Source organism: Polyodon spathula, chromosome 11 (assembly GCF_017654505.1).
Source record: "Polyodon spathula isolate WHYD16114869_AA chromosome 11, ASM1765450v1, whole genome shotgun sequence".
NCBI classification, from domain to species: domain Eukaryota; kingdom Metazoa; phylum Chordata; class Actinopteri; order Acipenseriformes; family Polyodontidae; genus Polyodon; species Polyodon spathula.
In genome coordinates this window covers 33,002,411-33,017,392 of record NC_054544.1, presented here as the reverse complement: position 1 = coordinate 33,017,392, position 14,982 = coordinate 33,002,411, and the positions used below count along the sequence as shown (strand labels likewise).

Here is a 14,982-nt window from a genome sequence, read left to right as displayed (position 1 = left end):
AAACAACATTATAAACATTCATCATCAGGACCATGAATAATCACAATAGATTTAAGCTATCAGGTTTCAGAAATTCTAAAGAAAACAGTTGCGTCAAAGATTTTAAGCTTTCTTTTTTCAGAAACTAAAGAAAATATATTTTAGATATACTATATATATCATATATTATAGTTGCTTCTATATTATATATATATATATATTTGTAAAAGCATTCTTAAATTGCATTAAGTCAATTCTGACTTTTAAATTTTAATTTGTATGGACCTGCGTGCACCTGCCAGACCAAATCAAAATTAATTTGATGAATAGAGTCAAAATGACATCATCAACTTTTACTCGTGGAGGTTATACGATGTCTGTTTTGGCCTAAGACGGCGTCTAAGACGAAATAGGTTGAGGATCACAATTGACAGACTCGTAACTTGAAGTCGGCAACGAGTCTCTATTGCTGTAGTGTTGAAAAAGACAGCCGACAATACTACAGCCCAGAGTAGCATCCTAGAATCTTTAAGGCAACGCCTATGTGTTAAAATAATAGAATTTCCATTGTTTATATAGAATATTGGGTCCCAAGAGCGCTTGCATTTGCAATAAGCGAATTAGGGACACCCACCAACTCACTGAATCTCAGTGGAGTTTGAAACTGCCTAAGAAGGAAGATGTGCCATATTGTTGAGCTCAAGATATGAATTTCCTATCTTGAGGCATTATTAATGTAGCTTGTACAGTATGAGTTCCTTGTAGGTATATTTAAATAATATTGTCTTTTTGAAATAAATATATAATTGCATAACAATTGTGATATCGATTGGAAATATATTGATCCATTGAACGCAGAACCTATATGAATAAAGACAGATCCTTTTGGTTTTATTAACACCTTGCTGTATTATACTGCAGCTCTGGTGTGACTGGAGGTTTAATCTAGATCATGTTTTATAAAAAATAAAAATAAAAAGTATATATATAGAGAGATATGTATGTATGTGTAAGTATAAATATTAGGGCATATCAATCTAAACAACGACTGCTCTGCTGCTGGATATCTGTGATTCTTGGGTTTGACTACACAGTGGACTTCTAGAATGTACTGTAGAATGTTCTAGATACTGTGCGGAAGGAGAGGACCTTAGGCCTACATTTTGTGTTGAATGACAAGAAGAAGAAGGGAATATATTGCACAGATAGATATAGGAACAAAAAACCAATACCCTCCAAAACTCATGTTTTGGCTCAAATGTTCAATAGGTTTTCTCCATTGTTCTCAAAAATGAAGCAATGAAGAAGGTAGAGTATGTTCCTGGAATCTGCATCACCAATATGATAAGGAATAAAATACAATTCCTCAATATTAGATAGGCAGATTCCCAAACAGTTTTTAAATGTAGGCTAAGGCTTATTTTTGGCTTTTGGTCTTAAAACTCTGTAAAATTTTGATCTCCTTCCCATTGTACAGACTAGACATTGTCAAGACCCACCTGTTCACTCTTGCTTTCCGTGCTGTTTAAGCCTGATAGCTGCTAGTAGCTGCTGTGTTGCTGCTACTATTTCATGAATTATGCTACTATCATGTATTGTACATTTTCCACTGTATTTAATGTAGTGTGTATTGCTTTTTTTTTTTTTTTTTTTACCGTATATCATGTATTATGCATTTCTCAGTATTTAAAGTATTATAGATTTTCTTGTTATTACTGCATATTGTAAAGTGCTTTGTGATGGTGGTCCAGTATGAAAGGCCCTATATAAAACAAAGATTGATTGATTGATTAAACTATTAAAAAGTGGGATAGCTTTTTAAGATCATTTCCATATGTGTAAGGTAGCTTGACGGTCAAGGCTGGCTAGCGGTGGAGATAGCAGGCAGGAGATTGCACTTTTGGCACACTTGATTGTTTATAAAACACCCCAAAATACGTAAAACAAACAAAACTTCCAAAATAAACTAACACCCAATCAAAGGCTATCTCAGTGCAGGCCAGCAAGCACAACCTGCTGCTCTCAACCGTTTCCCTAAATACCATTCTGGATCTGTCTCCCATCAGTGAATGAATTAGCACCTGTCCGCATTTCATGCATCTCTTAACAGGGAGGGGATTGCCCTGCCATATTAAACAAATGCTTTCAGACAGAAATAAAAGCAAACAAAACACACTATTTACATGTGAGATGACTCTGCCTTGCCACACCATATTATAATAACATTTTGGGGTTGCAAGAAAACATATTAAATTCTTCATCAAGTGGCTTTTCTCAGAGAGGAAAGGTTGAGTAAGAACATTCTGAGGTAATTGAAAAGCCACAGTTGACTGGCTTCCTGTTTCAACTTGCTTCCTGGAATCAGCTTTCTCTTTTGTCTTATTGGTCAAATCAAGTGCACAGGCAAATACAGACAATGATGGTCAATAGGGGAATCAGCTGGTTGGCTGAGTGGAGGTTGAGAGGAGAGTTCAATCATCATTAATTTATCTGTTTTATATGACTTGTATCCAAACAGTACTCAGACAGCCATACTGACAGGCAGCATCCATATGCCCCTAAATTATCATACACTTCATTACTTGTGCTAAGGAATGTCTTGTTAGTTGACAAATGTTTTAGCTGTACAGTGGATATTAATTATCTTGGGATAGAGAATTATAATGGTAGGTGTTGACTCATTTGTAAGTGAATTATACTGGTTGTAGAACAACTTAACATGTTTGGCTGTGTATGCCTATTAAAACAAATTAAAATGAGTCGTGTAAGTGATTGACACAGTTAATTAGGTGGAACTGGATACTGTGGATAGATCTGTTTTACAAATCTGTAGTTCACCTGTTTACTATAGTTTTTTCTGATAAACCATTGTTCAGTTTTAAATCGTTTGTATAATATATGTTATACAGTAGTGTGGATATTGTTTTAAGGAGAAGATGTTATAGTTTTATATTAATGGTATTTATATTCTTAATATGCTAGTTAATAAAGAAAAATGCTGATAACAATTCAGATAATGATTACTTCATCTCTCACATTCATTCATTGTGTTCTGTCTCAACAGATGAAAACTGTAATTCTGTACAGAGACCAAGCCAGTAAACCCATCCAGTGTCCTCAGGTGAAAATACAGAGAGAGCTGATAAAAAAAATTCAGAATCCATCAGCAGAGCTCACCCTGGAAGTTGGGATTGCCTTCCAACTAAACAGGTGAGGTATGATAATATATTAGGTCTGATGCTTAATTGTGTTGGTACAATAATGCACATCATAATAAAAACACATTTTTCAAAATAATTCACTGAAACCATTGTTCAATTAAAACCTTTATTTATACAGATTAAGCAGTTAACAAACATATACAGTATGCATATTTCCATAGCTGTCAATTTCAGCTTCCACACACCTACAGTAATTCAAAGTCTTTGTATATACCTGCAATTTTACAGTTTACACGCACAGGATATTGTTTAGGTTTTATTGCTTGTACTGCCACTTGCTTTCCCCATAATGTATTGTTTAGTGTTTTTCTCTGGTTTTAGTAAAATGATGTAGCATTTTGTTGCAAATATGCAGAAAAGTAGCCCAAAACTTGATGAAAGAATAGCAAATATTTCAACTGCAACAGTGTATTTTCCTGGTGAACTGACATACGCAGGTATAAAGGCTATCCATACAGCACAAAAGATGAGCATGCTAAATGTAATGTATTTGGCTTCATTGAAATTGCCTGGGAGTTTCCTTGCTAAAAATGCAAGAACAAAGCACATACAAGCCAAAACTCCAATGTAGCCCAATACACACCAAAATGCCAAGGTAGACCCAACATCACATTCCAAAATAATTTTTGAACTTTGATATTTAGTGTTTTTTGAAGGGAAAGGGGGCATAGCAATCAACCATATAGCACAGATGATAATCTGAACAGAAGTGCAAGCGGAAATCATAATTCTTTGTTGTATGGGTCCAAACCATTTCATGATATTACTGCCAGGCTGTGTGGCTTTAAAAGCCATCAGCACCACTACTGTTTTGCCAAGAATACAAGATATGCACAGTGAAAAGGTGATGCTAAAGACAGTGTGCCTAAACATGCAAGACCAATTAGCTGGCTGACCTATGAATGCAATAGAAGACAGGAAACACAGTGTCAGTGACAACAGAATGAAAAAGCTGAGTTCAGAGTTGTTGACACGGACTATTGGAGTGTTTTTGTAGTGAAGGAACACAGCAAGGACACCAATTGTAAGGCAGGCTCCAAATAAGGCAATCACAGTTAATGTGGCCCCCATTTCATCATACGTAAGGTATTCAATTTCTTTGGGTATGCATTCAGTTCTTTCAGCGTTCGACCAGAAATCCACAGGGCACTGTATACATTCTATTGAATCTGCAGAGGAAAACACACAAACAACGTGCAATTAGGTTACATCAACCATTTAAGTTACTGGACATTTAGAAATCTTTTTTTTTTTTTTTTTTTTCAATATGTGTTACATTCGCATGCTTTACTGTGGTAGATTTTAGTACATTGCCACAATTTTCCTAAGTAGAAAAAAAGGTTGTGACACAATGAATAAAACACATACCTGTCTGATTACTAATTTCGCCATCAGCACATGGTAGACAGTCAAAGCAACAAAGAGGCTCTCCTCGACGAACCCCTTTCCTTGTACCAGGGGGGCAGCTTTCAGTGCATACTGAACTCGGTACCTTAAAATCAAAACAGAGGGCAGTAAATACCTACTGTAGTCTATAACAAGCACAGCAGTCATTATATAAAATAGATTAACAACGTAAGTTTTTATTTAACACAGAAATAATTATTCCATGCAGAGAATAATGATAGTTATTCATTTTTAAGACTACTTTTATGTTTATTATGAAAACATAACATATGCTGATCTTCTTATAAAGATTTCAATGTAATTAGAAAAAAAAGAATCCTTACAAAGAAGATAAAAGAGGCTGTTTGCATCTTGCCTTAGTCTGGTTGCTATTCCATATTATAGCCTCTTCATGTATCACCAGTTCATTTCCAACACCTTCAGAGGCATCATAAAGTCCCACAGTAGCAAACCATATGTTTCCATCTGCACGCCTCTGCCAGTTCATAATGTCATAAGATGCAATGGGGTCTCCATTTACATCAAAGCTTATTTTTTCCCCCAAGCTATTAGTGAATGACACCTTCTGAATGTACTGTTGAAGCTTTAAGGAAATGAAATAAATCAATAAACAGTTTTGCTTATACATATAAAACTACTTGCACTACTTCTATGCATTTACCATGGTATACTGTACAAAACATTTGACAATGACATTAAATGTACCCTGCATAGTAATTGATTAAATATTTTACCTGAAAAGGCTTGATGTTTGAAATATCTGCACATGTGAAATTATCAAATGGTCCTTTTTCAAGCTCACAGTTTATCAAATTGTGCAGTGAATGAGCAACAGCATATACTGCTTTATAAACATTGTAAGAGATTCTGGGACTAGCTACATCTGTGTATTCATTGTACTTCTCTTTTAAAGATTCATGGCCAGTACACAAAGGCAGCACCCTCACAGACTGGCCAGTGGTGTTTGAAGGTTGAAATGTGCATCCAAACATAGTGCTCCAGAGCTCCTTGACTAGAGCATTGTCAGGGTACAGCGATGGATGAACTTTAAGCAGGAAGTCTTTTAAACCAGGAATCTCCCCCTTGCGAATTGCAAATCCAATTGTACCTCCTAGTGATGGGTAGAATTCTCTGGATGAAAACAAGGAATCTGTTATCCAGGCTTCGCTGGCTATCCACTGAATGCCTGTGATATTTTGCCGTACATACTCTGTCACAAAGGGGTAGAGATCACCTCCTCCGGCAAATGATATGACCACCTTTGCAGAGGACTTCTTCATTATGTCTAAAATTTCAAGAATCCTTTTTCTGCTGTACACTTTAGGAATAACTTCATAGTAGGCCAAACAGATTCCATTTTTTTTAAATTCCTCAATTAATGCTTGAAATGCATATCTCCCATAGTCTCCCTCTTCTGAGACTGCGCCAACCCAGGTCCAGCCAAAGTGCTTTACTAGCTGAACGATGGCTTTCACCTGGTAATTATCATTTGGAACCGTTCGAAAAAAATTTGGATACTCATTTCTGTTGCTTAGGCAGGAACATGTTGCAATGTAACTTATCTAAAAAAAAAAAAAGAAATATGCATTTTTCACTTTGGAAACAGTTATACCCGTTGTTTTGACCTATTTAATATTGAATTGGTAAATTATCAACTTCGATATTATTGAGACTACTCAGTCATAAATCAAATAACTACAGATCTGTTCATCAGTCCAATCACAATGAGTTTGCTTTTTAGAGCTTCTTATGGATTGGATTCAGCACCACTGTAAGAAATAATATACAGAACTAGTTAAATTAGGCATACACTTCAAAACAAACTGATAATGCTGTGATAGTGGAGCATTTTAAAAAGAAAAAAACTCATTTAAGTAATGAAAGGGTTCTATAGGCCCTGTAAATTTGTTCTGATATGACTTGTTTTTATTTCAGGTAGACCGACGTCAAACTTAAAAGTAACACTTACCATGGGGATTTTAAAAGGTTGCAGTGTTCTTGACACAATAATTGACTGTGATGATCCAGAGTCCCCAATGATGGCCTTCACAGGTGAGGCTCCAGAGCACATCATACTTGAGACTTCTTTGCGTCCATTAAGAACTGAGAGAGTGGCTCGTAATGCAGCCACATGTGTAGTACAGGAATCGTAAATCTTATAGCCCAAGGTAATATTTGGAAGAAGACTTGGATTCTCGTTGATTTCTTTAATAGCAAATCTCATCGTCTGTGCCCAACGAAATGATCTAGAGTCAAATCTGCAAAATAGGTATATGCATATAATTCTGCTACTCACTTTTTCTTGTCAAATAAAAACATATATTTATAGCTACATAAATTTTGTGTAATTCTGTAGCAATGGTAACCTGTCAAATACATAAGACACAAGACTGTGTAACCCTATTATACATTCTCTTAAAAATACGTATGTTATTTTTCTCTACAAATATGAGCAGAATTTACATGCACATTAAGATCTCTATTTTAAAGGTTGACAATCATCGTGAATCATGTTTTGTTGCAATCAGCCTATAATGTATGATTAATTTGTGAAATAAAATATTTGTTTCTATGTATTTGTAAAATTATTTGTATGTTAATTATGGCTGTGACTTTTAAATAACTTAAAGTATGTTTAGTAAAATATTTACAATGTTGCTTGTTGTTGTTTGTCCCTGCTGACAGGAGACCTACAGTATAAGCAATAAACGTGTTGTATGCATACATGTCATCCTGTCTCTTATCAACCTAAAATAATACACTGCATGCCATGCTTAAGTTTAGTGACTAGAATTACCCAGACACAATTCTACCTATAATAATTTAAAATGATCATGTATTGTTCTGTAGGATTAGCAGCCTGTTCGCTTGGAAATATGTACAGTACAGCTGCAGCAGCATTAAGACATTAGATAAACATGCTGAATGATTAAGTCTTGGCTAATGAACATGTTAGGTTTCATCACCTTAGTTTACAGAGGATGTCTCTGGGAATCTACTTGAAAAAACAAAGCAAGTGGAAAGCCTTTGAACGACAGTTCCCCTTTGAATTCACTGTTACAGTACATCTGTTTGGTATATATTCCACTGCATGTTTTATCAAAGAAACTAACCCCATCATGTCTTATCTTAATTTTAATAGAAAAGCATCAATTTTAGAGCAATATGTCCACTCACCCTTGGCATGCTGAAGCTGCAGGTTTGTAGGTATAGTTGAGTTCAGGAACCACTACTCGGTAATGCATGGGGAACAGTCCTCCAATAATGACGTCTCCATCCTCAAGCAATCCGGGCAGCTCAAAGTTCCCCTGAAGTGTGCAAGCAGCTTCTGTTGTTTTACCTGGTGTAGGTTCAACCACTGGGCTCAACAGAGCCAAGATAAAAAAAAGATGCAATGCTGTAGCCTGTGCCATACTGACTTGTCTTATTTACTGTTGATTTATTTATTTATGACTTGCCCTATTTGTACTGTGTTATCTTTGTTTTACACACTGGGATAGGTTGTTAATATAAGAATGCAGGACCTGTGCCTATAATCCCAATAGATATCTAACGCACTGCCTTGTATGTACAACATGAGATGCAGTCTCTTCATTTCCTGTTTCCAAAGTGTTTTATTATTCTTTCAAATGCTATTTAGTGTACAGTATAATTAATAGCAAAGTATAAAAAGTAGAATCAACTAACAAGTTAGAGATTTTCATTTAACCCTGCAGAAATGTTATTAAAAAATTATAATAATAAATCAAAATAAAAACAGGAAATATATGCTCATGAGCTTCTTCTCATTTTACTGAGGATCATGGGAAACACCTGATTATTGTAAATTCAATAAGGAATGCCAGCAGAATGTCTTTTGACACAGTAAGATGGAAGGGGGTCTTGAGTATAGCAGTATATACTTTTTTGTTTTTGTTTTACTATCTTATGTTACTATACAGTGAACATCTTTTTGTTTCTTGTTAAAATTATTTATTTAAAACAAAGTGAAGGATGCACACCCAGTTGTGTAAAACATAAAAATCCCTGAAATGAATTATTTTTTCTTTCCATTGTGAGCATCACATACTGACTGAATGGAAATGTTAAATTGTTAAAAGGAATCTAGTTAATTTCGATAAGAAGTGTTGATTTGGCTGATCGATTTACCAATAAAAGGTAAGTCCCACTCATTTGGATTTGACTTAAATATATATATAATATATATATATATATATATATATATATATATATATATATATATATATATATATATATATATATATAACACAACATAAATGTGCTTAGAATACCAATAGTCATATTTTACATTTGTCTGTATTGTTTTTTAATGTTTATAAATGTTGTAATGTTTATGAATGAATTGACACATTGAATTAGAAGAAGCACTTGTGAAGTTTCCTGGCAGTGTCTTTTACAGGCAACTGAATTAATGTGATGTTCATAGAACCTGAATGATCGTGCTCATCACAGAGTAGCACTGCGGATTTGTATTGTTCATTCTGCATCTCAGGTGTATTCTCTTAAACCATATTCATTAAAGCTGTAAGCCTGGGCTACCACATTAGCTTGAACATGCACATCAATGCAGCCAAACCTATATTAAAAAACAGAAAGAAATGCCACTAAGGTAAAGTCTGTACAATTTTAATTAAGAGCTGGATTGCTGTAAGCACTTTGTTTTGCTGCTTGACAAAGCAATATGAATTAACATGTTTCCTTCCTTTCACTCGCCTAAATTCGTACACCAATCCACAAATGTAAAAAATCAATAAATAAATCATAATGACCTGTACTAAAATGTATTGAAGATGGTGGTTACAAAGGAATTGTAAGTATAAACAAAAATATGCTGATATGTTATATCCATTAAAAATTGTAAATTTAAAACTCTTGACAAACCACACATTTATTTGTGATTTTCCATGCCAATGACATTAATACTCTGGATTCACTAATCGGATACATTAAAGCTATAGTACGTAAAGTGTTTGAAAAGCATGCTTGTTTTAGTTTCTTTTAAACCTTTAAAAAATTGACCAAAAATGTATTATTGGCACAATCTAAACACAATCTATTTTATTATCTCTTCTCTGGGAAAGTTATGCTTTAGACAATGTTAGATTTTTAACTTTTAAAAGGTAAGAGAGGGTCTGTGTAGCAGGTGAGTTGCATTCAGTTCAGTGAGACACTGATCCTTCAAAGAGCTCCAGGGAAGTCTCAAGAGGTTTCAGCAGATTAAGAACACGTTCTTGATTCCAAGCAGCCTCTAGTGGCTGATTTCTTAAATAGCATTCACACCATGTGAATCTTGTAGGTTGAACTGCTTGGCTAAAAAAATTGACAATGGATTTAATAATGGATAAGATCGCTTGGCCCCTGACATATGTGGAAGTGTCCAGTATTGAAGGTTTCAGTGATTTGGACCGCTAACACATACAGTATGTTACTTGACACAATGCATTGCACATATCTGCAGGCTTCATTCATTAGGACAATCCTCCTGCAACCTGAATTGTGCTCTCCAGTGGAAGTTTTCTGCAAGAACTGCCATTCCAAGAACACCAGGGTGGACTTTAAGAGTGTTGTGTGACATGATAAACAATAGTGGTGGATATGTCACTTTGTATTAATCTTTCACATGAAACCAGCAAGTGATAGCTGATAAGTTATGAATGTAGCATTAACAGTAACACCTACAGTCAGTTTCAAACATGTACTGAAAATCGTTGGGTATAATTAGGTTTTGGACCTTGTATAAACAAGGCCATAGCCAGCTATGAGGCACCAGAGGCACATGGCTTGGTTAAAATCATATTAATAATTATTTATTAAGGCCCTTTTACATATTGCTTTGCTGCAAATAAAAATGCATTTCATCCCTTTTGCATTTGAAGTAAGTGGGATACTTGAAGGTTTATGCCAGGCAGTGTGTGATTGACACTGGTAGTTGAGTTGAGGGTTGTGTCGAGTTCATTGGGCTGTGGTTTGCAAGGAGCCTCGCAGCTGGCCAATCACATTAATAAAATCAGCAGATCAAATCGACAGGTCAGCCGAAAAAGCCTGTGCTGCAACCATCAATGGTTATGATGTGCATACGCAGCTAAACTCTTCGTTTGTCACCCCGCTTAAGCTAATTTTATTTTATTCTTGGTATTTCGATAATGACATCTCTGTTAAAATGTGTTTGATAGATTAGTGTCTACAACAATTATTCTGCCATTGCTACATTTCCTAATTTCTTTTATATAGAATTTGAATGTTCCATAGAAAAAGTTAATTATTTGCACTGTACCAAACTACACAGGTCCTGCAAATTTAGAACCTCAGTTACTCCAAATTCTATAATAATGTCTTATTCAGAAAAAAAAAAAGACTGTTAACTAAAACATATAATAATGTACTCATATTTTTTTTTTCTTCTGTTAGAAAAGCTTTAGTGGGTTGAGCACGACCAAGTGCCTCTTTCATTTTTCATGGCTGGCTATGGCCCTGTTAAATATTGGCCCAGCATTAGATTGAGTTAGCACAGGGTATTTGTCTGCTGTGTGAGAGGTTGAGAACAATGATCAATGTTTTAGAATGAAGGGGATATACCAACTCCTGTTTTAAAACTAAACAAAGTCTAGGCCAAAAATGATGCACTAGCTGACCTTTTCCTTTCTAAAATTAATGTGACAAAAATATATATATATATATATTACGACTACACAAGTGGTGTCTGCTAATAACTAATAATGATGCTGCAGGGTTCCCACTATGTGCTAAGCTACAGAGAGTTTATTTGAACTACAAAACCACTATGTCTCCAGTGCACTTACAGTACACAGAACTCACCCATGCACCTCCACACCCTAATACTGAAGTGAAGACCTGTCCAAGCGCCTGATGGTAACGGTGCAAAGCCACACCAACAAAGGGTTTGTTTTATTATTGTGGAGCTCCCTCTTGAGGGTGTTCCCTCAAATTACAACAATGATTTTATTGGATGGCTTTTTAAAATGACTTTTTCTTTTTTCTTCCTGTAGCATTCTTATCTTGAGCATTTGAATCAGGTTTCTTAAATTTTAAGAAAATACAGTCTTACCATCCCAATGCAATTGTTGCATCTTAAATGTTGACTCCACAGTTATGGTTACATAAACCTTTGGGGCGATATTATCTACCTCACTAAACATAATGTGCCACCTAGCATGGCCCTATTTCTAGAGATGTTTTAATTAAGTATTCCAAAGTTAGTGCTCAAGTAATCTGTTAATCTTAATATTTGCTTGCAATATATGGCATGTCATTATTGTTTTATATCACACATTTGAGTGTACAGCTATGGCCAAAGGTTTTGCATTACCCCTATAAATTAACTAATAAAGTCTAACCTGCTAAATAATGTTACTTGAGCATATTTAATTACATACCGCTTTGTAGATTTCTTTATACTGACAAAAATTGGGAAATGTGACATTTAAAAATGTAACATGAAATACTGTAATACTATCATGGCTTCTGGTAGACTTCATTTTGTAGTTTCTTTGATTACATGATGTTAAATAAAAGATCTAAATTATGTTCATATATATATATATATATATATATATATATATATATATATATATATATATATATATATATATATATTTATTTATGTCTCAATTCTAAAATATGAGTAGGTGCAAAACCTCTAGCCATAGCTATACACCATGCTTAATAAAAAACTACTGAACCGCATATGGGTCAGGAGCAATAAGAAGCAATTAAAATAATCAAAGTAAATTAAAAAAGCAAATGTTTGGAGTAAAAGACTTTCTCAAGCCATCTATGACTTAAAAATGCTGACAAAATGATTTGCCATTTGGTAATAGTATCTATATTTTGCTGCTTGTCTTTTTTGTATTAGTCTTTGGGGTGATACATTATCTTCAGCTCTGATGGCTCTGTCACATCACAGGCACCTCTCTCCTCCACTCTGTCCCTGTAAATGAGTATCGTCATGTGACTGCATTGTGTGCTCTGGAGGGCTGACTACAGCTTGCGCTGTTAGAATACAGGCTGCAGTCTTGACAAACAGTTAAACTAAATGTTTTTTACTCCAAATCATTTGAAGAACATTTATAAAAAAATAAAAAATAAATAAAGGAGAAACAGAGATTCTAAAAACTAACAAAACAACTTTAAACTGACGGCCAGATTTTGAATATCTGCAGACACGCAAAGCAAAGTGCAGCATATTCAAATAATTCCTTCCTTATATCTATATACTAAGTACTGTACATATAAGCTAAGACACCCATGGAGACATTGTCACACAGGTTAGAAAATATATTTACAAGTATATTGGGAAAAACTTGATCTTTGGCCAATCACCTATTTTGAAAGTTCTTGTCATAAGACCGGACACAGTACAGACACTAGGATGATCTTGCCTGTGTAAGGTGATGGCTGCAGAATGTAGTTTATTATTCTAGTTTATTTCTGGTTTAGTAACTTTAATAATGTTTTGGAGTAAATAAATACATAAATAAATAAATAAATAAAAAATTATTTGACTATCTAGCCCTTTGGGTCTTTAGTACAGCTTGTTTGTGTATGTATTTATTTGAATTTTTATATAAAGACACAGAAATCATGTCTTTTACCATTAATTTTAAAATTGTCGCAAAAAATTTTGTAAAACATTGACTTACTGAATATTAAAGTTATGAATTATATATATATAATATATATATCTATATAGATATCATATATTATATATATATATATATATTGTATAAAAGTTATATTTTGTATAAATATGGAGTATTACGCTCTTTTTTTATTGAGGAAAATGTATTAAGAAATCGACTTGTATGTCCTGAGCAGCTGAACCCTTTTTTATATTTTTTTCAAATGCAACTCTGTGGAATAAATGACAGCTCTGATTCAATATGATGAAAACTGCAAGGAAGTCACATCATATTAAGATCCACAGCACAGAAGCCTGCAGGCTAAATTCTGTGCTTATTACCACTTTGTTTTAATTAACTCTGTGGCAGAGCATTATACATGCCTTGTGAGAAGTGCAATCAGCAGCACTTGCCCTTATTGACTTGTAATAAAACAGCTGAGCTTACATTGAAGAAATCTGAAGTTTGAATCCCTACGCAACCCTCCCATAACACAGTCTCAGGTGTCATTAGCAGGGCTGCATAGTGTTGCTTGTTTCAGAGCAGCAATTTTACTAGGAGGCAGCTGAGCTCCCCTGCAGGCTATGAATAAATTGGACTTTTTTCTCTGCAACAAGTTAAAGCAGCCCCCTCCTGTGAGTCTTTTCCATTGCTTGATTGGGTTTACCTGTTCAACTCTTTACGCCATCGCTAATGTAATGAAGAAAATTAAAATGGCTGCAGGCAGTTAAAGATTAAAAACAAATGGTGTGGATGTTCGTAATGAGCAGACAGGCACTCCAGCCAGGCTCCGAGAGAACTGGTAAACAACAGAGTCTTTGTCGATTCCCTCAGTAACTTCCTTGAGCTTTTTAATTAAGTACCTTGTTATAAGGACAAATAATGAATACAGTGTTTTCTTTTAACTCTTTAATGTCTGTCTGACCAAAAAAAAAAAAAAAAAAAAATGCAAATTATCTTTCTATCTATATACACACTATATATATAAAAATATTTTATGAAAGCAGAACATGGTATAGTAATTGATATGCTAGAATGTATTTAACAGCTAATGGGGTCAGACTTTAAAATAAGTGCCTGTTTATGAAAAATGAAAAGTGGATTTCTTGTATTCAGAATTTGCCATGACCAGAAGTTTCATATGAATTTAACTGGGATTGTAGTATTATTTCATTCCAGTAGATGTTTGATAAGACATTATTTAGATCAGCCACATTTTACATACATTGGATAGACCTCACTGCACTATTAGAAATGTTGCTATTGTCTCAGCTTTCTCAGAGTTTCCAGTAGATGATACTGTATATTACAGTACAGTGTATATCAGATAGGGCCCATCCTCCACTCCATCTATCTCAGTGCTGCTCTGTGTCTCAACATACAAGTGTCGGTTGTACTACTGCACTGGATAGATAGTTGTATTAAGAACTGGGGAGTACTGATCCCTTTAGAACTACAATGTCAAATTCATTGAGCACTATGGCCAAGGTATCTGCATTCTCTATGCATGTAGTGTGGAGTCTTTATTTTATATATGCTTTAGGCATTACGGGGGGGGTTATACTGCTAAGGCCTAGTTTTGCTTCAATGTGATAAGCATATTCATAGAGCTGGGCTTAAGAAATTGAGTACATCTGCAGCCACGCACAGCAAAGTGCAGTATATTAAAATGATGCCTTCAGACCTTCCTTATATCTTCATACTAAGTACTGTAT

General features: G+C 34.6%; 1 protein-coding gene across 1 annotated transcript; it reads right to left on the bottom strand.

Annotated features, from left to right (window-relative positions):
- Positions 1 to 3,449: 3,449 nt before the first annotated feature.
- Positions 3,450 to 8,020, bottom strand: LOC121323463 (extracellular calcium-sensing receptor-like). The gene is made up of 7 exons (XM_041264551.1): positions 7,785 to 8,020; positions 6,577 to 6,865; positions 5,794 to 6,169; positions 5,342 to 5,718; positions 4,963 to 5,190; positions 4,569 to 4,692; positions 3,450 to 4,369 (listed from the first exon to the last, which is right to left on the bottom strand). Exons 1-7 carry the CDS (start codon positions 8,018 to 8,020, stop codon positions 3,450 to 3,452), a joined length of 2,550 nt encoding a protein of 849 aa, XP_041120485.1.
- Between the last annotated feature and the right edge of the window lie 6,962 nt (positions 8,021 to 14,982).

Excerpts from the sequence above, each read along its gene's own strand:
- LOC121323463 (XM_041264551.1), bottom strand. The coding sequence starts at position 8,020 with ATGGCACAGGCTACAGCATTGCATCTTTTTTTTATCTTGGCTCTGTTG. Across the intron at positions 5,191-5,341 it reads CAAACATCAAGCCTTTTCAG|CTTCAACAGTACATTCAGAA; the intron begins GTAAAATATTTA and ends ATTTCCTTAAAG. Across the intron at positions 4,370-4,568 it reads CGAAATTAGTAATCAGACAG|ATTCAATAGAATGTATACAG; the intron begins GTATGTGTTTTA and ends TTTCCTCTGCAG.